A 24,259-nucleotide genomic window follows, 5' to 3' on the forward strand; every position below is an offset into this window, starting at 1 on the left:
CGCATAGGATGACTCCTTACAAACCAACGTCCTATTGAATTTGTGACAGGGCTCGATTAAATTGACATTCTTGTCATGTCATTGGAAAACAACAGAAGAAATGTCTTTGGTTTACGCTACTCACAGTGCCAAAACCTGGTTCCCTCATTCCCTGACCGGGAATCGAACCCGGGCCGCGGCGGTGAGAGCACCTAATCCTAGCCACTAGACCGTCAGGGACCCGAAAGCAGTGCACACGGTACAGGTTGCAAGACTGTGGTAAACTAATTCCTAACTGGCAAATTAATTGGCATAGTGCATTGTACTGAAGTTGTGAACATTTTAGCCTTAGATGAAAGCAATTGTGCGCATCTGGAGAATGAATCCAAGCAAGCACAAGTTTCACGCTTTAGACTTCTCTCTTATTTCAGGGAGAAATAGAAAGATTCCTGAGTAAGAGTGAGTGTGTCATAGCCCAGCAAGAAAAACAGTTGATAGATGACTAAATAAAGATCTGTCAGGGCATTGGTGGTATAGTGGAGAGAATAGCTGCTTGCCAAGCAGTTGACCGGGGTTCGATTCCCGGCCAATGCAGTCTCTGCTCCTTGAATAATCAGCTTTCAAATGTACCTTGCTATCTCTACCTCTGTTCAGACAATGGCTGGCTTGTAGGGAAAACACAGTCTAAAGCTAATGCACTCTAGCAACACTTCAACCAAGAAAGCATTTTTTGCTATGACTCTTCAGTTAAAGTGATGATCTGTTTTCTCATGTGCATTCTAAGTTCCTCCTCTACGAAGCAAGTGGGGAAGATTAGATTCCACAGTGCCGTACGACACAAAAAACGGGCCTCCCTCAAACTCGATCCAAGATGGACGGACGGATGTACGGCCAGCACCTGCCAGATCACCAAATGGTCCAAGTCCGGGGACAAAAACATTTTGTCCGACAATAGACCATGAAATTTCTCTTTTTCCGTATCATTCGTGGATGCCCATGTCATTTAATGACAAATAGCATTTGTCTTTGCTGCTCAAAATGTTATTAAGCACCGTGTTACACATCAAAGTAGCAGAAAAACTTGATCATTCTTTTAGTTTTTAAAAGCCACAATGGTCCTAGAGCTGCTGGAAAGAGTTAAGCGAGCCCTTCCCTAAAGAGAAGTAGTAAATCTGCTGGCTGTAAAGTGTTATTTCACATCAAGTGGTGCGCATAGGATGACTCGTTACAAACCAACGTCCTATTGAATTTGTCACAGGGCTAGATTAAATTGACATTCTAGTCATGTCATTGGAAAACACAGCAGAAATGTCGTTGCTTTACGCTACTCACAGTGCCAAATCCTGGTTCCCTCATTTTTTTCAGTCCTGCATATAATTAATGTCATTATGTCGTTCATAACCCTGCAGGTTCGAATCCCGTCAGGAGCACTCTGAAATAAAGAAAATAATAGAGGAAGGTGTTGGAAAATCACTGTTTTATTGCAACTGCCACTTACATGGTTGTACCCACTGTCATATTCATGTTATGAGGGTCAAGAACCCTTTTGGGCTTCATTTATTGAGACGGTGCTTGATTTATTTTTTCATTTGTTCATTCCTATCTATACTTGTTTTTTTTCCCTTTTACAAAAACACTTGGCTCGTAGGAGTATCAACATGAAGGAGACCACACACAGTTGTGCAAATGAACCAGTACATGTTTATTTAAAGAATAAAAGACAAATCAGTAATGTGACAGTGTACTGTATATCACTAATGCAAAGATGTGGTGCAAGCAGCAACGCAGGGAGCACAGAGCTGGCCAGGTCACACCTCCTCCTGTAGGTTTAAAGATGAACACACAACAAACACAGGGAGAACAAAGCTGGCCAGGGGTCCGTTTCACGTAGCAGGTTCAACCAACTCTGAGTCTATTCCTGATCTCTGAGTTGATCTACTCTGAGATAGAAAACTCAGAGTTTTCGGTTCCACAAACGCTGATTTGAGTGAGGTTAATCAACTCTGAGTAAGTTCACCTTGAGTTTAGCGCGTGCACCACAACTTTAAAAAGCCAGCATCAATGGAGCCCCGATTTGACGAGTCACCTTGGCAACGGGGAAGAGGAGGGGCTACGTTTTTCACCAACCTCGAATTGGAAATCTTAATGCGCTCATACGGCGAGTTTCAATACGTTTTTAGAAATAAGTGCAACACAAAAGTGTAAGTTTAAATGTAGTCCTTTGCAATCACAATAATATTACAGGGAAACTGCTTGAATGGTAGCCCATTCATTTATTTCATTTAGGTGCAATCCCGCGGGGGAGAAGCGCACTTGGCAGCAGTTTAAGATGAAATATAAAAACATTGTTCAAACAGGTGAGACCTCGGCATGGAGGTACCTCATTTTGATCATGTTTTACACTGTAAAATAAATATTAAGTGGCTATTTGACTGTGCAGTTATTTTATTCCCAACATAATGCTGTTTTCACACACATAAACTATGTCTTCTCATCTATACCATCCATTCATCCATTATCTATACACCGCTGAATCCGTCATTCGGGTCGCGGGGGGGCTGGAGCCTATCCCAGCGGTCAATGGGCAAGAGGCGAGGTACACCCTGGACAGGCCGCCAGTCCATCACAGGGCCACATAGAGACAAACGAGACAAACAACCATACACACTCACAGTCACTTAGAAGGACAATTTAGTCACCATCTATATCATGTTCTGTTAAATAATTAATCCTATTTAAACTAACACAGACTTCTACTGAGCCAACAGAAAGAAGGCAGATGCCCGTAAAACGGGTGGTGCCCAGCACCGCCACCTCTAACGGGAGGCCAGTGGCTGAGGGAGTCCACCCCCAAGACACGAGTGTCTTTATAAAATATAATAGACCTATATATGTCTTTTTTAAGCCTATTCATACAAATATTTGTCTTTTATGTCTTTTCTTTCTTTTGTCCCAACACATTCTGATGGTCCCGCTCAAAAAGATAATTGTCTTTAAATGCAAAAATCTGTGCGCGGCCTGATAACCATCTCCGACGAATAGTTATTTCTCTGTGCAGTAATGCTGCACCTTCATCCACGGGATCATTGTCAAAAGGACATGTTTGTGAAAAAAGTTGCCTCCTACTGTGCCTAATGGACTTCTAGAAGTAGAAGAACTCGCTCTGCTGACTGAACGAATGAGGAAATCAAATGGCGTGTGTGGCTGAAAGAGGGCGGAGACAGAAAGAAACTCAAGGTTTCTTGAATAAAACCTGGTCCCGACCAGGTTAGGTTCAGAGAGTCTGTTACTCCGGTAACTGACCGAGAGGTTAAGTTACCTCTCTTTGTGAAACAGGCTAGAGCTACCCCTCTTTCTCGGGGTTGAGTTACCTCCCTCTGTGAAACGGAAAACTCAGGGTTTCCCTCATTTCAGGGTTAATAAACTCAGAGTTTTCACTAAACCTGCTACGTGAAACGGACCTCTGGTCACACCTCCTCCTGTAGGTTTAAAAATGAACACACAACAAACACAGGGAGAACAAAGCTGGACAGGTTATACCTCAACCTGTCACTTTAGAAATAGACAGTGTTATATTTTTCCATTCTACCTTTATCTTAAAGCTTTCTATGATTTTGCCGAAAATCCTGTGTGTTCTTTTATGAATGAGAGTCTGGGAGTGTGACATCCATTTCTGGCATCTAATAAGCGAATTTACCTAATAATATATTAGTGTCTTACAGTAAATATAGCATGCAGAGCTCTGTGTTTGATCATCTTGCCTTCACCAACAAAAAGGCTGTCAATTTGGAGGATCAGAACTGTACTACTCTTCCACAAAACAGGTGTTTATACTAACACAGTTTTCATATCTAATCAAAAGTCATTGTGCGTGCGCTCGTCCAGGCCCTCCATCTTGTCCTTGACTCTCCATAGCTCCCCCTCGCCTCAGCTTTGGTTCTAATATCAGCCACCTACAGAAAACATAAACTCACATATACCCACACACATAAAAAAGAAAAAGAGACAAAGAGCATATACAACACGCATCCTTCCAGTGATCTGAGACAGCGACACACTTTAACACACTTTAACACTGACATTCAAGTTTGTACAATCAGGGTCATATTAACAACACACAGGGTCATATTAACAACTCCTTCCCACCATCCACCTGTAGATATACAGTAGGTATCTATTATTCTTATGATCCCAAGACTGTGTTTCCTTTACCTAAAGGAAATAGTTACATCATTTGAATCAACTCAGGGAACACAGAGCTGGCCAGGTCACACTCCTACCTGTAGGTTTAGAAATGGACAGACAATAAACAACACAGGGAACACAGAGCTGGGCAGGTCACACTCCTACCTGTAGGTTTAGAAATGGACAGACAATAAACAACACAGGGAGCACAGAGCTGGACAGGTCACACTCCTACCTGTAGGTTTAGAAAATGGACAGACAATAAACAACACAGGGAACACAGAGCTGGGAGTAGGTTTAGAAAGAGAGAGACAACAAACAAACATAGCCCTTGTAACGTCACCGTGGGAATATATGACCAAGGACGATCCACACAACAATAACAACAAACGATGTCCGCCTTTTATACACTACTTTTACGACTAATATTTACAGCCAAAGGCAGACAAAATATGCTCATGTATACCAAAGCTACGGCAAGATCAAAGTACCACGTGTATTAAAATCATCATCTACTGCACATAAATTGTCATTTCAATGCAGTTGTTTTAGGGCAGCCAAAGACACAGCTAGTGATGAACTTTAAGATAGCCTCTACATTACAGTCGTCTTTGATATAATAGTTTGACACACAACACGCCGAATGGAAACGGTACTTGCATGTACCGGACAGCTTTGTAAAGTTATACCATCATAAAACACACATTTTGACTTGTTGACGTTATTTACTTACCTCAGTAATTAATCAGATGATGAATGATGATGAACAGTGCTAGTGGCAGCAGCAGCCTGGCGACCCGGTTATCTATGGCCGTTTCTCAACTAATACTTTGTAATAAGAGATGTATAACAGACATACAACACATACATATATAACATTTGTAGAAATGAAATACTGTTATGACTAGCAATACCGTGTAACAAATTGGTCTGGTCTGCCTCTTTCTGGCTAGCAACTGCCGTACTCTATTCTGATTGGCTAACCAAACGAGTCTACCTGTAAATGCGCCAAAATATCCCCCAGAGGCCAAAGAGTGCAATGCATCCGTGGTGTAAGAACTCCCATTGAAAATGAATGGGAAAAGTTAAGAGAGTTAATCTTAACGCTCGATGATGTTGTTTTCATGAATCAGGCGTTTCTGAGTGATGAAGAGGTCTCACTCTGAGTTATTTTCACGATCCGAGGAACGGAAGCTTGTTGGAACCAGGTGGAACCGTCAATATAAAGACATCCTTCTACAAATACACGATCTTTGCTGCAAGACGGTGCCTTACGAGGGTCAAAAGTCACTCATTGAAAAGAGATATGGCGAAGAGGAGGAAAGAATGACATGAAATAATGTAAAATTTAAAATATTCATGAATATAAAAAGACAGTTATTCAAAGATTATGAAATAAAAAGAAAATTGAAAAATGGTGCCATCCAGTAAAAAACTTCTACTATCATTGTATGGATGTATTTACAGTAGATTTTTATCATTAATATTGTTTCTAAATGTCATGGTGAGACTGTTTGGACTTTTAAGACAAAAAGGTTTTTTCCAGCCAGCACACACGCCCATGATGCACAGCTGTGGGTATTTAAAGCAAAAACTATTTAATTAGTATACTATGACAAAATGAATAAGAAATAAAAACAGAAAACAAACTCTTTGCCACTATCCTGGTGAAGTTATTTCATGTTAAATCCTGTCAACTTCTTTAGGTTTCTGCTCCATCTCATCTGTGGACCTCTGCTCTGATCCATGCAGTCGAGTTTTTACCTGGTCCACCATCACAGTCTCACTGCAGCACCCCAAGACTTACGGGGACCTCATCAGACCAAAGAATACAAAGACCATCAAAGACAGCACTTCAAATGTAACCATGTGAGCTGAGAAACCTTCAGGTAACATTGTTGAACTACTGACACCTAGTGGTCAGAGCTGGAGATAGCAGTCATCTCACTGGAACTCCAAACTGCATCTGTATACATTGTGTAATACGAGCGTTCTGCTGGGAAGAAGTCAGAAATGCTTCTTCCTGCAGTAATAACACAATTTCTGTCCATCCAGCTTTGCTTCCACATACTAATAGAAACAGTTTTTAATCATTTTTTCTCACAGATTCTTGTTATTGTGGCACATTACAACTTTCAGAGGAAATGAATTCTGAACTGTGGCTTTTAAAGTTTGAAGTTTGGACCAGAAGAGGCTCTCTCTGTCCGTTCAGACGCAGCGAGTGCGTTGCAGCCATTTCATGTTGGGAATTATTCCTGCTCTTGGTGATCCTGCTGATGTTTAGACAGAGCAGATGCTGAGACGAACACTGCAGCACACCGGTAACAGTGGAACAGTTCATATTCAGGGTGGGAGGGCTTATGAGCAGCGGACCGACTGGTGTCGCGGCCGAGCTGCTCCTCAGTGTGAACACGCTCATGAAGCGTGCGCTGACCTGCTGATGGGAAGCTTTTCTCACAGTGTCCACAGCTGAAGGATTTCTGTCTGCGCTGGATTGTTTGGTGTCTTCTGAGGTCCGCTACAGTGGTGAATGATGAGCCACCCTGTTGACAGCAGTTCTGTTCACCACTGGGACGGTGCACACAGGGCTCAGAACTGGGTCCATCTGAGCCGCTCTGCTTCTGAAACAACAAAGACACAAAGACAGGGAAGGTCAGGGTTTCCTGCTGCTTTTTACAATGAACACACCGGCTCTGAACTCAACCAATACCACCAAAGAAGAAGATAGAAATCTGCCAATGTTGTAGGAAACTGAAAGCTAGGAGTTTCATTTCAGTCTAATATCTGGAGGTTAAAACTAGAAGTTGGGAGCATTCAGTTAGAAAACAGATCACAGTTTGATGCCTGATGAAGTCAAATTCCTTCTTTGCACAAAGAACAAATACTTTCCACAATTTTTCTGAGGAAATGTCCTGATTTCTGCACTTTGGGCTGTGTTTACTTTACTGATTTAGCTAAATGAAAACAAACTGTGGTGCTTCTGTTCTGTTAGTGCCAATAATCTGGCATCGAAATCCTAAACCAAACCAAACAAGCAAACAGAGACCGTTTGAAGAGGTGTTTTAGTCGAGATCGAGATATGAAAGCAGCACGGTCCAAAGATGTCCAGGAATTTAGATACATCTCTAGGATGCGCTGGAATGCATCATCAGTGATCTTCCTGGGGTCATTGTTAGCTCCGACATGATCACCCGCTTGGTGGCGTCTGAGTGAAAAAGCAAGTCTGTCTGTCTTGTCTTGTCGGGGTGATGTGTTTAGGAACCTTTAACTGTTTTCCAAGGTCCACTTTCAGCTGCCAATCTAAAGCTGTGGACAGCCAACATGCATTTGTTTGCGGGCAGGATGGGGGCTTCTCTCCAGCCCTAAAAAAGGGGATGGGATTCTTCCTGGGGCGGTGTCTGCTTGAGAAAATAGCTAAGGTGACGGCTTCTGCAACTGCCTTCAACACCTGGGGCATTTGTTTGTGGGCAGGAATGGGGCAAACATACAGAACAGATTCTTGATTTTAAACGTCAGTCGGTTCTAAACCTAGGAGCTGTGTTGCTCATTAGAGGTCAGCATAGGCATCAGAACCACATATTATCTTGATTTGTGTCTGTACAGTTGCTGGATGTGGTCACTGAGTCCATTTGTAGTGCCATCAACAACAGGAAACTCTTCAAACCATCATCACACCAAATAACATTCATTAGAACAGGAGAACATCCCAGCTCCTGGCAGAATACTCAAGCACATGCGGGTGGACCTGGGGAAGCAGCTCAGATTTACTAAAGACATCAGAAAAGTCTTAGACTGGACGTTATGCTTTTTGCGAAAACATCGAAACAGGTGGTCCTGGAGGATGGGGTTTAACTTGAAAGACCCAAAACCCTGTATGACCAAAGGTACTATCACTGATGATGTATACAAGAGTATCAACAGATGCACGTTACAACCATGATAACCTTTGTTCGCAAGGGAATTCCAGCATTAGGATGGTTGATGACCATGAATAAACCAGGATCAACTGGAGGGAAAGCTGAAAGATGCATCCGGGTTGGAAGGGGCAGCAACTCAACCTGCAGCTTTTGTGTGGGAGGACGCAAACCTGAATTAAAAAATCCCAAAGAAACCTAACCCAAAGAGAGGCCAAGAGGAGATGAAATTGAGCACCCCGAAATACAGATAAGCAGGCAACAATCCATGCGATCACACAAATTACATCAAAACAACTTAATGTCTGTGGCAAGATCTCCAAACACTCCCAAAGCCTGAAATCCACCAGGCCGAGATTAAATTGCAGGGAAAGGTGACATGAGGAGCCGTGCCGGTAATCTCGCTAGAAAAGCAAGAACCCCCAAGCCCTGAAAGCTCAAGCAACAGGTGCTTTAAAACACCAGCCATGGTTAAAGGGGCTTCCATGTGGCAAAGGGAAGGAAGGGAACAAATTTGATGAGCTGGATGGTATTCTGGAAGCTACCAAGAAGGACATGGCAGACAGAAAACTCCAGGGAACGACAAACACGACTGTCAGCATTGCCACAAAAAGGTTTGGTTTGGTACAGGAGGGATCAAAAGACAGAATTCCAAGAACAAATCCTCCAGTTGAAACAAGAACTGCTTTTGAGGAAATAGCTCAAGTGGAAGGTGGAAAGATGAGAAATCCGAACTACAAGGCATCCTGAGGAATAAACTCCTGACCCTCCAATGAGCAGGCTGTCATAAGAACCGGACAATGGAAAAAATAAAAACAAATCGGGCTGCTTTTGGATTTACCAAACAGATGCTATGTCAGTGACATGGGGGACACATCGCCTCACCAGAATAGGGGATGGACAACAATCTCAACACCACCTACAGAAACTAAACTAGGGAGAAAGACCTCATCCTGATCAGTCCACCTGCACCAACCACAGACTTTAATATCAAAGGAGTTAACTGAAAGGAAATCCAATCAGTGGTCAAGACTGTTAGAACAAGCTCAATGCCAGAACCCTATGGACTGCTATACCAGATGTACAAGAGGTGTTCTAAACCATAAGTGCATCTGTGGAAGATCCTGAGGAAAGGTGGTCCTTCAGTGGGTAGTCAGGCAGAGACCATGTCAACCAAGACCTGGAGGGATAACCAGAAGCAACAAAAATTCTGGCCTTCAAAGAAAATTTAAAGCCTGGATATACCAACATGACATCTTACTCAAGAAATTGTGCTCACTGCTGGTATGACTTTCCACTGTGGATTAACTAAAGAGTGGTACGAGTATCGCCTTATACGGCAACAAAAGCAAGCTGATGCTCCACCTCAGCAGTCAGGTGGGAGCTGGTCCATCAAAGAAGAGATCAATATAAGCAGAAAAAAGGAGGCGCTCCAGTACAAGAAGTCCAGCGATCACAAAGTTTAACAACCTTCCATATAAGTGAGGCCCAGGAGAAAGGGGAGGGCACAGAAGCCAGTGGGCCATTCAGAGTCAAGACTGTAGCCTCACTCGGACAGAATCGTTCTAAGAACGGTCCACCTTGAATTTCGTTCTTTGAACTGCCCTTCCCCAGGGGAACCGAGGTGGGATGTGGTCCAGAATATACAGGAGCTGGGGTTAACTCCTGGACCCGTTTGCTCTGTGACCCGACCTTGGATAAGTGGATGAAAATGGGTAGATGGTTTGGATTGGCTATTTATGCTCCCTAACAAATTAATTAGTGGTTTTTCAAACTACACAGCTGTTTGGTCACGACATGTTAAATTCTCTCTACACAGTATCTGATAATGCTCTTCCTTTCACATTTAAACATGACCTTACTTATACTGTTCATTCCCTTTGGTTTTGATTTCATCGAACATTTAAATGGCATTGAACACTTCTGACATGGCTGTTTAAGGAGAAACAACTCACTGAATATGTTAGGATTAAAAAACTCCTACATCGCTGTCCTTCTCCAATGGGAGCCTCTTGCCTACTTGCTCAGTTAAATCCTAAACTCATCAGGAGATGGGAAAATAAGTGTTTGATGTACATACCTCACAGTGATTCTTCTTGGATCGTCTCTTTCTGCCGTGGCTTTGTTGGTGAAAGCCACGTGGAGTCGTTACATTTTCATCGCACTGGGAATCACTGCATGCTTGTGGTCCATTGCAGACAAGCTGATGTTTTTTTAAGGCAGAGAAGTAACCAAAGGACTTCCCACACTGTCCACAACCAAAAGGTTTAACTCCACTGTGGATGCGTTGATGTGTGATTAAGGTATTTTTATGAGAAAAACCTTTCCCACACTGTCCACAAATGAAAGGTTTAACTCCACTGTGGATACGTTGATGTGATGTTAAGGCTCTTTTCTGAGTAAAAGCCTTCCCACACTGCCCACAACTGAAAGGTTTAACTCCACTGTGGATACGTTGATGTGATATTAAGGCACTTTTATTAGTAAAAGCCTTCCCACACTCTCCACAAATGAAAGGTTTAACTCCACTGTGGATACGTTGATGTGTTATTAAGTAACTTTTGTGAGACAAACCTTTCCCACACTGTCCACAACTGAAAGGTTTAACTCCACTGTGGATACGTCTATGTGTTATTAAGTCACTTTTATGAGAAAAAGCCTTCCCACACTGTTCACAACTGAAAGGTTTAAATCCACTGTGGATACGTTGATGTGTTATTAAGGCACTTTTATCAGTAAAAGCCTTCCCACACTGTCCACAACTGAAAGGTTTAACTCCACTGTGGATACGTTGATGTCTTAATAAGGCACTTTTCTGAGTAAAAGCCTTCCCACACTGTCCACAACTGAAAGGTTTGACTCCACTGTGGATACGTTGATGTGTTATTAAGGCACTTTTATGAGTAAAAGCCTTCCCACACTGTCCACAACTGAAAGGTTTGACTCCACTGTGGATATGTTGATGTGATATTAAGGCTCTTTTCTGAGTAAAAGCCTTCCCACACTGCCCACAACTGAAAGGTTTAACTTCACTGTGGATACGTTGATGTCTTATTAAATTACTTTTCAGAGTAAAAGCCTTCCCACACTGTCCACAATTGAAAGGTTTAACTCCACTGTGAATACGTTGATGTGTTATTAAGACACTTTTATCGGTAAAAGCCTTCCCACACTCTCCACAAATGAAAGGTTTAACTCCACTGTGGATACGTTGATGTCTTATTAAATTACTTTTCAGAGTAAAAGCCTTCCCACACTGTCCACAATTGAAAGGTTTAACTCCACTGTGAATACGTTGATGTGTTATTAAGTCACTTTTACGAGTAAAAGCCTTCCCACACTGTCCACAACTGAAAGGTTTAACTCCACTGTGAATTCGTTGATGTGTTATTAAGGCACTTTCATTAGTAAAAGCCTTCCCACACTGTCCACAACTGAAAGGTTTAAATCCACTGTGGATACGTTGATGTCTTATTAAGGCTTTTTTATTAGTAAAAGCCTTCCCACACTGTCCACAACTGAAAGGTTTGACTCCACTGTGGATACGTTGATGTGTTATTAAGGCACTTTTATCAGTAAAAGCCTTCCCACACTGCCCACAAATGAAAGGTTTAACTCCACTGTGGATATGTTGATGTGATATCAAGGCACTTTTCCGAGCAAAAGCCTTCCCACACTGTCCACAACTGAAAGGTTTAACTCCACTGTGGATATGTTGATGTCTTATTAAAGTACTTTTATGAGAAAAACCTTTCCCACACTGTCCACAAATGAAAAGTTTAACTCCACTGTGGATACGTTGATGTCTTATTAAGGCACTTTTCTGAGTAAAAGCCTTCCCACACTGTCCACAACTGAAAGGTTTAACTCCACTGTGGATACGTTGATGTCTTATAAAGTCACTTTTATGATTAAAAGCCTTCCCACACTGGTCACAGCTGTATGGTTTATCTCTGTTTGCTGTTGTTGACAGATCTTCATCATTATCCTGAAGGGAATTAGGTTCCACTGTGTTTGGGCTTTTAAACTCCTGAAGAGACAAAAAAAAAAAAAACATGAAGAACAAAGTGTATATTTATTTAGCATCTCAATAACATGAGCCAACTCCTTCTCACTGCTATTAGAAAGAAACACCTCTGTAATAACAGATCTATGACACAATATGACTGAAATTGACCAGACAAACATGGAAATATCCTGAGTTCATATACCTTTGGTAATATCTTTATATAGATTATTAACTGATCCCGTAACAGAGTCAAACTGAATACTGAATGAATTTGTAGTTACACAGTGGGATACTGCACATATCTCCATTCAGATCTGCCATCAGGAGGACTCTGATGGACACTACAACACTAAGGCAGGTAAACAATCTGTTAAATATTGATAACTGAAGATCATCCGATCAGAAACAGGGATATCAGAGCATCATGGGTTCATCCTCAACTCCGAAACCTAAACATTCTCCCTCTTCAGAGGTCTGTAGCACTAACACAGGTGACCGATATGTAATCGACCAGAATACATTTTTGGGAACTATATCATAATGAAACCGTCTCACCTCTTCTGAAGAAGCCATTTTCCATCCGTAGTGGTTGAGTTGAGAAAACAAATGTCTACCAATGTTCCTCCTTCGTCATCTGTTAATCCCACCGAGCACCTGTAGCATCAGATATTCATTAGCCCCCATCATTGTTTCATGTTCATCAGCCAAAACAGTATGTTTGACAAAGACAGTCTGGGAGAGGACCTTTAAGTTCAAGATCCTTTGGGACAGATAAGATAAAGTGAAAAAGCACACTCTCCTTATTTTAAGGATAAAGTACATAAATCCATTACATTCCACTCAGTGGAGGTCAGGTTGTGGAGGGAACATGTCCAGTTGGGACCTCATATATTATCAAATGACCAGTCCACTCCCTTTATTGAGCTGTTAGCGTTCCCCTGATGGACACGCAGTTCTCCATATAACACTGGTGTTAAGATCTACTGGTGAAACTAGAGTATCTGAGAAAGATGTTTCATAGGCGTCGTTTTTGGGGATCAAAGGTCAAAGAAGCAGCAAAGAAACAAAGTTAGTCCTTAGAATCATAAAAGTCCTGTTTCTGAACCGTAACAACACAACAATCTCATGTCAAATTAACTCTAACCTGAAAAAAGTTATACATTAAACTATGACAAATTCTTATTTGGACAATTATTAACTGATATTTCAGATTCATCAGTTCTCTGTTCAGAAGAAGGAGACGGAGGATGTACTCATCCTGCCCCCCCCCCCCCTTTCCTGCCGCGGCTTGAAAAGGCAAACCGGATGGACCAACTGGAAAACAGGCTCACGGCTGACGGTTGTGTCATGTAAAATACTTTGTGCAATTATTTGTAAATAATTTATGTCGTTAGGAATTTGCTGTTGTTTCATTTACTCGAAGCGGCTTTGAGTATTAAACGCTATATTAAACCGATCTATTATTATGGGTGCCAATGCCGAAGGCATTAGACACACATATTACTCCTGTGCTGGACTATTACTTTTCCGTTTCCGTCATGAATTTCGGTTAGCTACTAGTCTAGCAGCAAGCTCAACGAGTGTCAAAATGGCCTTTTTTAGAGGCCTTATAACTCAGCCATAAACCATAACAAAGACCTCATTCAAAGTTTATATGTGACAGGAGACTCTTGGTTTTAACTGAACCAAAGGGTTTCAAATTCAGGTGAAAAATTATTTAAAAACTGCCGTCTCTTGGGGCGCTGACGGTTCAAGAATTATTCGGATACAATTTTTTACTTTGCAACAGTGACCGTTTGTTCGAGGCTGAAGTCAAAATTATAGTCATTTTTAAGAAGCCATAGTGTGTGCACATATGTCAGTTTGCTCTCTGTCTAACATAGACAGCTGGTTCCATCTCCGTAGCAACGCATTAGGAGCCTGCTCTGTTCTAAGACTGCTTATGAGAGCAGAGCCAAGATGGATGCCCTGTTATAACAGCTTCATGTTATAAATCTGATATGCGTTTCTCCTTTAAACTGATAGTGAGGGGAAGTTTGAAAATACCCACAATGCAATGGGAAAATGCATTGAAAAGCACTTACCGAGGCCATTTTGAAAATGCCATAAAAGCTCTGTTTTAAACAGGACCTTGATAAAAATGACATAACTGTCTTCATCATACCTGTCTTAGAAATTTTGGGCCTCAATCGATATAAAAGCACTTTTTTGGCACAAAAATACCAAAAACTGCCCTATTTTGGAGGCCTCATAACTCAGCCATATGACATCAGAGAGACCTCATTCAAAGTGTATATGTGACAGGAGACTCTCAACTTTAACTGAACTAAAGGGTTTGTTGATAGGGCGGGCAGTAGATCGGCACCCATATAAATTTCTTCAGAAATTCTCTAGTTATTATTATTGTTGCATCTTGAAAGGTAACGATAATTCCCAAGTGTGTCCATTGAAGCACACTATTTCATAACAAACAACAAACAAACAAAGGGTAACACAATACACTTAAAAGTCCTATAACAATATTCTAAGTACTATATCAGACTATAATGGTGAGAACACATCTATTGAAATATCAACTTCTGCAGGCTCATCAGCTATTATGTAAATAATCTTTCTCTTTGGCCCCTTTTGGCCGGTAAGGTTCTAAGCAGCAGCATCATTGCTGACAGTGCTACAGTGGTATTGTTTTCTTCTCCACTTTCCTCCTTGTAGAGTAGTTAGTGGTAACCTTCTTGTAGCAGCGACACCTCTGTGACGAGAAAACTGCAACTACTGGCGCATCGACTCGCGCCACTATAAATGGCCGGAACGAAACCGTGACGTCATCAACACTACTCACGCGAGCCATCGCAGCAACCATGCTGAAAGCTTTACGCTGTGTTAGCTGTGTTAGCTGCATTAGCTGCGTTAGCTGCCATCAACAGCTGGACATCTGCTGTGTGATTTAATGCAGAAACTGTTAAAATTAGCTTTGTTATTAGACATTATGAATTCACATTCTGTATTTTACTAAATAATCTATGTTCCTAGTTTGTACTTTTCCACTGCTCATATAAACACAATGTATGTCCAAGACTTCAAGGTGACATAGTGGGACTAAATAACTGGGTTAGATGAAGAGTCTGGGAAAGCAGATGCACGCTTAAAGCGGGCGCTTACTCTACCTGCTTTCTGCTTGCTTTGCTTATTTTATTGATTTTATCGTGCTTTTTCCCCTTTTTTTTCCCATATGAGCCTATCTGCGATAGCTTCTGGACACTTATAAATCTCTGGGATTAAAGTTTTTTTAACAGAAACAGCAATATTTTTTATAGTCCTTTATCTTCAGCGCTCCGTGTGCGTGGCCTACACACAGCTGAAGCCTGATTTACAGTGTCCGGGAACCTAGCACTCAGCTAAAGCTAAATAGCCTGGAAAGGTGCTAAGCGCTAGGCTAACTAGCAGCAAGATGCCTCCCTTCTCCACAGATGACTACTAGAGCCTCCTGCAGAAGATTGCAGTACTGGAGACAAAAATCCATCGCTTAGAAGTAAATGTGGAGGTAAATGGACTGTGTGGAAATGAAACAACCTTGCCATTGATTCAGAATAGTGGAGACGAGCAAGCTAACACACAGCTAAGAAGCACAGATAACGCGACCAAGAAAGTAGACTCTGTGCACTATAATAAATCATCCAATAATAATCCTCCCTGGAACCGTCTCGGTGCAAAACCAAAAAGTAAATCATGTCTCCTGGAAGTGGGAGGACGTATCACAGGCAGGGCACAGCGAGCTGAAATATGTGAAACCTACTGGCCTTCACTTCCCACTAGGGCTGAACGATATATCGTTATCGTATCTATATCGAGATATGAACATTCAAGAAAGTAATTTCGAAAAAGCAATGATATAAACAATATATTTCCCCCGCGCTCGCCCTGCTTATACAGCTCCGGCAGTCACCATAAACATTACTTTTAAGATTGCGCTTGAACGCACCCCACCGCCAGCCAACCACAAAGCTTATTTCACACTTGCTGTGGATCGACAGCTGAAGCCAACCAATGACAAACATAGGAGGGTGGGAGTGAGGGAGAAGTAAACTGAGACGCACACAGCCACACACATTCACGGGGAATGGGAGGGTTTCACTTGACGTCACTTCCGTATTTTTCTAAGCGCGCAAACCCAGGTGGTGGGCAACCTGAGCTGGAGCCCATTGAAAACACTGTGTTTTGTCTGCCACTTTTTGCCCAAAATACCTCAGTTTTGTGCCGTTTTTGGATGTTGCAATCGGTCTAACCGAGAGAAGGGAAAGGGTTACTATCGAGTACCTAAGGTAATCGCCCATAGAGGTGGGAAATGGAAAAAACTCACAGAACAACGCCGCAAAAAGTGGATAGCTAACCTACGTTTACAGACTGGAGGGGCTGAATCTGCAAATGCTCGTGTCTGCGGTGACCACTTCGTCAAAGGTATGTGCGAAATCTAACTGTTTAGTAGTAGTGCAGTAAAGTATTATGTTGTTAAATGCCAATCAACAGTAATGTAATACGGGCTACGTTTGGGCTTTGTTTTGAAGGCTGCCCCAGCGCGTTGTTGGCTACGGAGTCAGTGGACTGGGCTCCGACGGTCAAGCTGGGTTACCAAAACACAGAGCTAAGGCACCGGCATCTGTGTTTCATGCGATCTCTGACAGTGGTTGATCTAAACAAAACAAATTTGTCACAATCTTCACGTTTCAGTAGTATCCACGAAGTGCTTAAGTGCTAACAGGGCACATTAGCTCCCAAATGAAATCAAAACGAAAGAAAAGTGACATGAGCGCAGGAGATATTTCGGCCGGTGGCAGTGCAGAATCTAATTTTGTGCCAAAACATAAATCATCCTCCATTATTTGGAGGTATTTTGGATTTAGAAAGGATGATGTTGACCAGAGCGAGGTGTTGTGCAGGTCGTGCTTGGCGAAAATTGCGACAAAGCAAGGGAACACAACCAACTTGTTTCACCACTTGAAAAAACACCACTGTGTGCTGCACGATGAGTGTATGACATTGAAAGAAACATCGGGGACCTCTACGTCATCCCTTAAGAGGCCCAAGCAAACTATGCTTGATGGCAGTGAGTTCTAATCAATAAAACTGCACTCTTTTGTTTTATGATGTTTTTATTTTTCTGAAAAATGCTTGGTTTTCACCGAACCCGTAGTCATATCGTATCGTATCGATATCGAGATATCTGGCATGAATATCGAGATATGAAATTTTGTCCATATCGTTCAGCCCTACTTCCCACCACACAGAGGAGCTCTTCTACCCCTGCACATGGGAGGAAACAGGACTGGACATCCGTGAATGGGAAGGTTAACAACAAACCTCCAAAACAACCGAGTGTGAAACTGCAGAACAGATTTGCTCCACTATCGAAGGACTCTGGATCTCTATTGGATGACCATCCATCCCAAAGCAGCAAGGCAAGGACTGAAAACCTGTCAGACAGTAAAAGGCCACAGGGAAAGCTAAAGGCTGGGCCTGAAACTCTGATTGTGGCTGACTCTGCTGTAAATGATGTACAAAGGATGTGCGGTAAGAACACTGAGGTCCTCTGCTTTCCCAGGGATATGGTCAACGATATGAAGGAGAGAATTCCTGAAATTGCAGATGAATATCCATCTGTGACAAACATCGTTCTGCATACAAGGTCAAACGATGTGTCCCAGCAACAATCTGAGGTTGTGAAACGGGACTTTGTTGGATTATTAAACGCAGTGAGCTCGCTGAATGCAGCTGTATTCATCAGTGGACCTGTACCACCCGTCAGAGGAGGAGAGCAAAGATTCTGCAGGGTGTTGGCTCTGAATAAATGGCTTTTATCAGCATGTGCTGACCACTTAGTGCATTTTATTAATCATTTTAACATTTTTTAGGAACGCAGGCATCTTTTTAAGGCAAATGGATTTAATTTGAACAAGTCAGGGGTGAAACTGTTCACCTCCAACTTATTTTACTTCCTACGTCATCCATCTGTGCTCGGTGCCAAGACTGAGATAAACCAGGAGTTATCTCATAGAGAGGAACAAACAAAGCCCAGCAGAAACCCTGAGGAGGAACTCCATCTGCCCCCACCAGATAAACTGAAACTTGGTTAGAGCAAAATAACAGTGCTGCTGTTCTCATTGAGTCGACCCCTCCTGGTTACAGCTTTATCAGCGAGGCCAGAGTGAGCAGGAGAGGAGGAGGGGGGCAGTCTTATTTAATGAATCATTTCAATGGAAGCAGTTATCTCCTGGAAGTTTTCAGTCCTTTGAATATGTGGCTGTACAGCTGAAGGCCTCATCTGTCTGATCATTCCTGTGTTTTCTTTGAGAGTACGATTTCACTGCACACAAATGTCTCAGCAGCAGTGATCTCTAAACGGTGTAGAACTGAAAACAGCAGTGAGATCTTTAACCGGGTCTTCTCTTTAACACCTGCCCTGTCCGGGGCTTCAGTCAATGAGCTCGTCAGTAGCTTCGCTGCTAAAATGTTAAATGTTATGGATGCTATTGCTCCCATTAAGGTGAAGGTTATCTCTGGAAGGAAGAAGTCTCCATGGCCAAATTCCACACTGGTGAAAAATGGGAAAAGAGAGTGTCGGAAAGCTGAGCGCAGATGGAGAAAAACAAATCTCCAGCTTCATTATAATATCTATAAAGAGAAACTTCACTCTTATAATTTACAACTGAGGAATGCAAGAAAGTCCTACTTCTCTGACATCATCACCAAAAACAGTGCTAATGCTCGGGCCTTATTGGCTACAGCTGACAGGCTAACAAACCCTCCTGTGTTAGTGGCAACTGAACTTCATTCCACCATGGCCTGCAATGACTTTGCCAAATTCTTCACAGACAAAATCCAAAATGTTAGACAAGCAGTTGGTCCATCAGCAGCAGGTTCAGCATATGTACCGTCTCCACCGAAAACCCGTTTAAACACCGTGACACAGTTCCAAGCCATTAACAGCAAAGACCTGGAGGACATCTTACGCCAGCTGAACTCCTCCTCTTGCTGCTTAGTCATCAATTAGACATCAATTTTGAGATTTTGGGCCAGTCTACTCCTTAGACATGTGTTCTTTCAACCTGCTATAAAGAAAACGTTGAAAACATTAATTAAAATGTTTATTTTATTAGATTTTGTTTACTTGCTATAGCATGTTTCGCCCGAATTTACCAAAAAGTTAGCATTCCTACGCGCCATGCCGAGCCTCGTCTATTTACTGAAGTCTGTCATAGCCGGAAAGCTCCGAGTCTCCTGCACAATGATATGTCACCCAAATAATGGCACTTCCTTTCTATCAGTAACCAATCAGGAATGTCTAAAGGCAGATTTATAGCTAATGACCAAATCTCATTGGCTACTGCTAGTTTCTGCTAACGGGATTCGCTCAGACGCATCACGTGGTGGACTCTGACGCTCTGAAAATGCCCCATAACACCGCAACTTTCAAAGAAAAAAAAGCAACAATTGTGCTTTGCAAGATGCAATAAAAGAAAATCTATCAGATCAGCTGATGAACCATCTGGGAGCAGCACAGCTGACCGTAAACTGTCGTTAGGAAACCGAGTTGATGACAGCGGCTGCTCATACATGTCGCTCTTTTATTGTATTGTATTGAGCTTGTATTCTTTATTAATACGATTATTTTATTGTATATTAGTATTACTAAGGGCCTGAGCATTTATTCCGTTTTTGAGCAATTGTTTCTAATACAAATGTATTGAATTCCCCTATTTAATTATTTAAATGCCGTTTTCTCAAAATCAGTATTTTGTATTTTTCCAGTATCTCAGACTATGGACCACCTACTAACACCAAACTTTCCAGTTATACACTTAGCAGTATTCTGAAGATATCTAAAGAAGGATTTGTTGATAAATCATTCCTGGCCAGATTTATGTGACATTATAATAAAAAAAATACGGCGAAAATCAATGTTTTTTAGGCTATGGAGAGTAGATTTTGATTTCCTAGTAAATGAAAGCAGATATTCTGAAATCCCTCTGTAATTTTCTTTTCATTCTGTGTGTAAACAAAATGAAAAAAGAATTTTGCACCAGCTTTATCATATCTTCAGATCTAGCTTCTTGACATATACGCAAATTTAATGAGATAATGCCTAATTTGCATAATTAAACATACAATCTTTTTTTTTATTTATTCTTTTTTTCATTTTTTTCATACTTGTATAAATAATCAACTGAGGAAGTTTCATGGTGATATCTATTAATTTAAAATATTATCCTATTCACCTGTAGTGTCTCACCTTAAGTTGTTAATAAACCAAGTTTTGCTTTTTACATCTTTTGAGTCCGTGTCCAACCCACCACCTCTACAGACTCTGAGTGATCATTGGCCGGCACTTTAACAGCAACAGAGCTACATAGAGTTATTTAGTAGGTGAGTTTACAATGATAATGGAAGTTTAGTTTTGTACTAGAGCAATTATTATTAATTCATCTATTTATTTTAACACGCATATGATTGGGAGAGATACCAAAGTGCATAAATAATCTGAAAACAGCTTTTCAATGCAAGAATCACAGTGAAGAGATAAGAAGCAATAAAATGTCCAATAAAATAAATCCAGGAAGAACACGATGTTTAAAACGAGACATTCATACAAGTTGTTGCTGAAATAAGCTTTAACAGCTCTCTTAAAGAGCTAAAGTCAAACACACAAGCAGAGCGGTCAGAATATTTGCTCCTTTCATTAAAAACTATCTGAACAGAAGATGTTCTACAGATTGAGACTTTATGATTTCCACCTGAAGCAGGACTGAGATCAGACAGTCAGACCATATGACATATGTTAAACTATCAGGATTTAACAGCAAGGCCAGACAGTCAGATGTCAGACAGTTTGTTAGCATCTTAAAGCAGTAAAGGTTAGCCTTTATCCTTTTAGAGATCAGATTAACACCACTTTAAACATTTAGCTGCTCTAAATATTTCTCCTCTGCCTCTTTTCACCAATTCTGAGTTAATAGTTACCATCAACATTTAGATTTGATCTCATTAAGCCATTGTAGTATTGAACTAAATCATTGAACTGTTTAACTGCAGCAGATCTATGAAACAATGAATATGCTCTGTGAACAAAGCAGCAAAGTGCTTTATAGAGAGCTTTAAATGAGTTGGATTATTAGGAGATGAACAAAAAGACAGCTGCAGGGAGACTGAGTCATAACAAGACAAGTCAAGGTTTGTTTTTATGGCGCATTTAAAAACAGCCACAGTGAGCAGAGCGCCGTACGAGTGGAACAATATATCAGCAGGAGAAGCAGCTTCTAACCCTGCAGATAAACTCTTATAGAGCAGAAACAGCAGAACATTGGATAGAAGGAGGGAAACAGAAATAAAATGCTGTTTGCAGCTAAAGAGATGCCACTCAACCAGATTAACAAACACTTTGGATATATTAACCTCATTAAACACTTGTACTCGGAGACCTCCATCTTTATCAGAAACATGCCGATAATGGAAGGCTAACACAGCGCATTTTTTGGTTTTGGCGGTGTTTTTAACACTGCTTCGTGTGGACCGTGTCGCTCCAAACAGGAAGACTGAACCGGAGCCGAACCGTCCTAACGATGAAGATGGAAAACTTACCTGCGGAGCTGCTTCAAAGCTCCATAAAAACCAAGAAGACAAAAGTCTCTGGTGGTCTTCTGCTCTTTAGACGTTTAGGCGTTCAACCCCCGCTGGCTCAGCACAGCGCCAGAAAATGGAGGACGATACACATGAATCACACAGCGCAGATGGAGCAGCGCGCCAGCATTTAGTGACAACAGCTGCAGACACAACCACAGCGGAAGTGACGCACGGTTACTATAGCAACCGGGACAAACGGAAGCGAGGCACGGTTACTATAACAACCACAAACAATACTGGCATCAGCCCTTTTTTTCTATGATAAAGAACCCCGCCCCCCCAACAACACAGCAAAAACACCAGGGAACATCAGGCACCACAACAGAGCAGCAAGGCAAGACAATTCAATTCAGTTTTATTTATATAGCGCCAAAAAGAACAAATGTCATCTTAAGGCACTTAAATAATAAAGTCCAATTCAAGCCAATGTCAATGTGACATGTTTAAATAAATAAAAAATAAGAAAAAGAAAGAAAGGAATGCGGAAGTCACGTAGACATATGAACATTTTTGCCTCAAATATAATCTGATCATCAATCGAAACTTCTTTGTATCCATAATAAAAGCCATCCCTAAACCTACTTTACATTTAATTCAAGGGATTGTTTCCAACCCCACTCCCATCACTCCTAATGTTCCACTTATTCTTGTTGGAAATTGTCATTTTAAGACTATTAAGATTCCTAATAAAACAATTAGAAAGATATTTGATGACGTCACGCACCCTTTATTGTCATTTCGTAACTCCATTAAACAAAGTTTCTCCAAAGAAGACATATATTCATTGCGTTCTAAATATTTAAAATTCCCCATTAATCCCAAAGTAAAAGAAATTCACTTTAAAATCCTAAATGGTGTATATCCATCCGGAGAGCTACTGAGACGGAGATTTGGTTGTGAATCGGATGGATGTGTGTTTTGTGGAGAGGATGAAACTTCTGATCACTTGTTTTTTCATTGTATGTTTTCAACATTCTGGATTGATGTACATGACTGGCTGCACACGGGGATCCGTCTCCAACCCTTCTCCCTAAAATACATTATTTATGGTGTTATGATGGTTAATAGTGAATGGGACTTTCTGGTCAATAACATAGTATTATTCAGAAAATATTTCATACAGAAATGTAAATATATGAATGTAAAACCCAGATTTTTTGTATTTCATAAAGATTTTCTTTCCTTTACCAAAGCCCCTTAATATTATACAAAGTAAAAATGCTCCTTTAAAATGTATATAAGATGATGTAAGCCGTGTATTTTATAGATGAATTAATAAAAAAGTTAAAAATGTAACCGAGGGTCGTCTTGACTTTATTTACTGAAGAAAACAAAAGAACCACACGTGGCGTTCAACATTGGCTGGCTCCTTTAACCTTTAATCCTCACCTTCACTTCCAGGTCAACCACAGAACCACTTCCTGTCTGGCTTATAAAATAAAGGTCTTAACATTAATACAGGATGTTACGTTTCCCTGTTCAAAAATGCTTCTATCCAGGGCTCATAAAAATACTTTATGAAGAGTCTGATACTTACCAACTGTGCAAAGGAGTTTTAGGAAACGATAAGAAATATGTAGTGACTGATAACCACCAGCTGTGTCGGGGGTCTCGGGCTAAATTAGGACATTTTGAGAACAACACACTCCCCAGTTAGTGTGTCCAGAGGAGGCTCAATAGATACGCACACTCCGTATCCGGGCTTTGTGCCTGTTGATGGGAAACATGCAACATCTTCAAGGTCACCAAAACAGGCAGATTCTACTTAATGAAAAGCCCCCCCACAGTAAGTCAGAGATTCTGGGAGATTTGGGATGAAGGATCCTCTCCAGATTGATGCATCATTCTGTCATTCTGATACGGACCTGGTTGACAATAAAATTTACTGAGTTCCACCCAGTCTGAAACATCATTATTTAGAAATAAGGGATTCCAAATCTTCTGCTGTTTAACTTTGGGTCCCTTCAGATTCCTCTGAGAGTTCCCCACGCCTCGGTGTCAGCGCCGCCAGCTGGCTAACGAGCTAAATGACAGGTTTCCAGCTCACTAGCTGCTAAATGTTGATATCGGTTGCTGTCGGTGTTCAAACTGTTTGATAGTTACCTTGATGTGATACAACTCAACGACCAAGAGCTGCGCGGTGATAAATGTCGTTAAATATCCTTTAAAGACTCCGTGTCTGCATCCAGCTCGATGATGTTGTTTTCATGAATCAGGCGTTTCTGAGTGATGAAGAGGTCTCACTCTGAGTTATTTTCACGATCCGAGGAACGGAAGCTTGTTGGAACCAGGTGGAACCGTCAATATAAAGACATCCTTCTACAAATACACGATCTTTGCTGCAAGACGGTGCCTTACAAGGGTCAAAAGTCACTCATTGAAAAGAGATATGGCAAAGAGGAGGAAAGAATGACATGAAATAATGTAAAATTTAAAGTATTTATGACTATAAAAAGACAGTTATTCAAAGATTATGAAATAAAAAGAAAATTGAAAAGAA

At 41.3% G+C, this 24,259-nt stretch overlaps 1 protein-coding gene across 2 annotated transcripts; it reads right to left on the reverse strand.

The window, feature by feature from the left end:
* Nucleotides 1-5,506: 5,506 nt before the first annotated feature.
* On the reverse strand, nt 5,507-23,962 carry LOC142385535 (uncharacterized). 2 transcript variants are annotated; one of them, XM_075472150.1, is made up of 4 exons: nt 23,863-23,962; nt 12,643-12,741; nt 10,159-12,108; nt 5,507-6,785 (listed from the first exon to the last, which is right to left on the reverse strand). In XM_075472150.1, the coding sequence occupies exons 2-4, from the start codon at nt 12,658-12,660 to the stop codon at nt 6,414-6,416; spliced, it is 2,340 nt and encodes a 779-aa protein (XP_075328265.1). In that variant the 5' UTR covers nt 12,661-12,741; nt 23,863-23,962; the 3' UTR covers nt 5,507-6,413. The 2 variants fall into 2 exon arrangements, with proteins under 2 accessions (XP_075328265.1, XP_075328264.1); XM_075472149.1 differs by lacking the exon at nt 23,863-23,962 and adding an exon at nt 21,718-21,886.
* Between the last annotated feature and the right edge of the window lie 297 nt (nt 23,963-24,259).

Source organism: Odontesthes bonariensis, chromosome 8, assembly GCF_027942865.1.
Source record: "Odontesthes bonariensis isolate fOdoBon6 chromosome 8, fOdoBon6.hap1, whole genome shotgun sequence".
Taxonomy (NCBI): Eukaryota; Metazoa; Chordata; class Actinopteri; order Atheriniformes; family Atherinopsidae; genus Odontesthes; species Odontesthes bonariensis.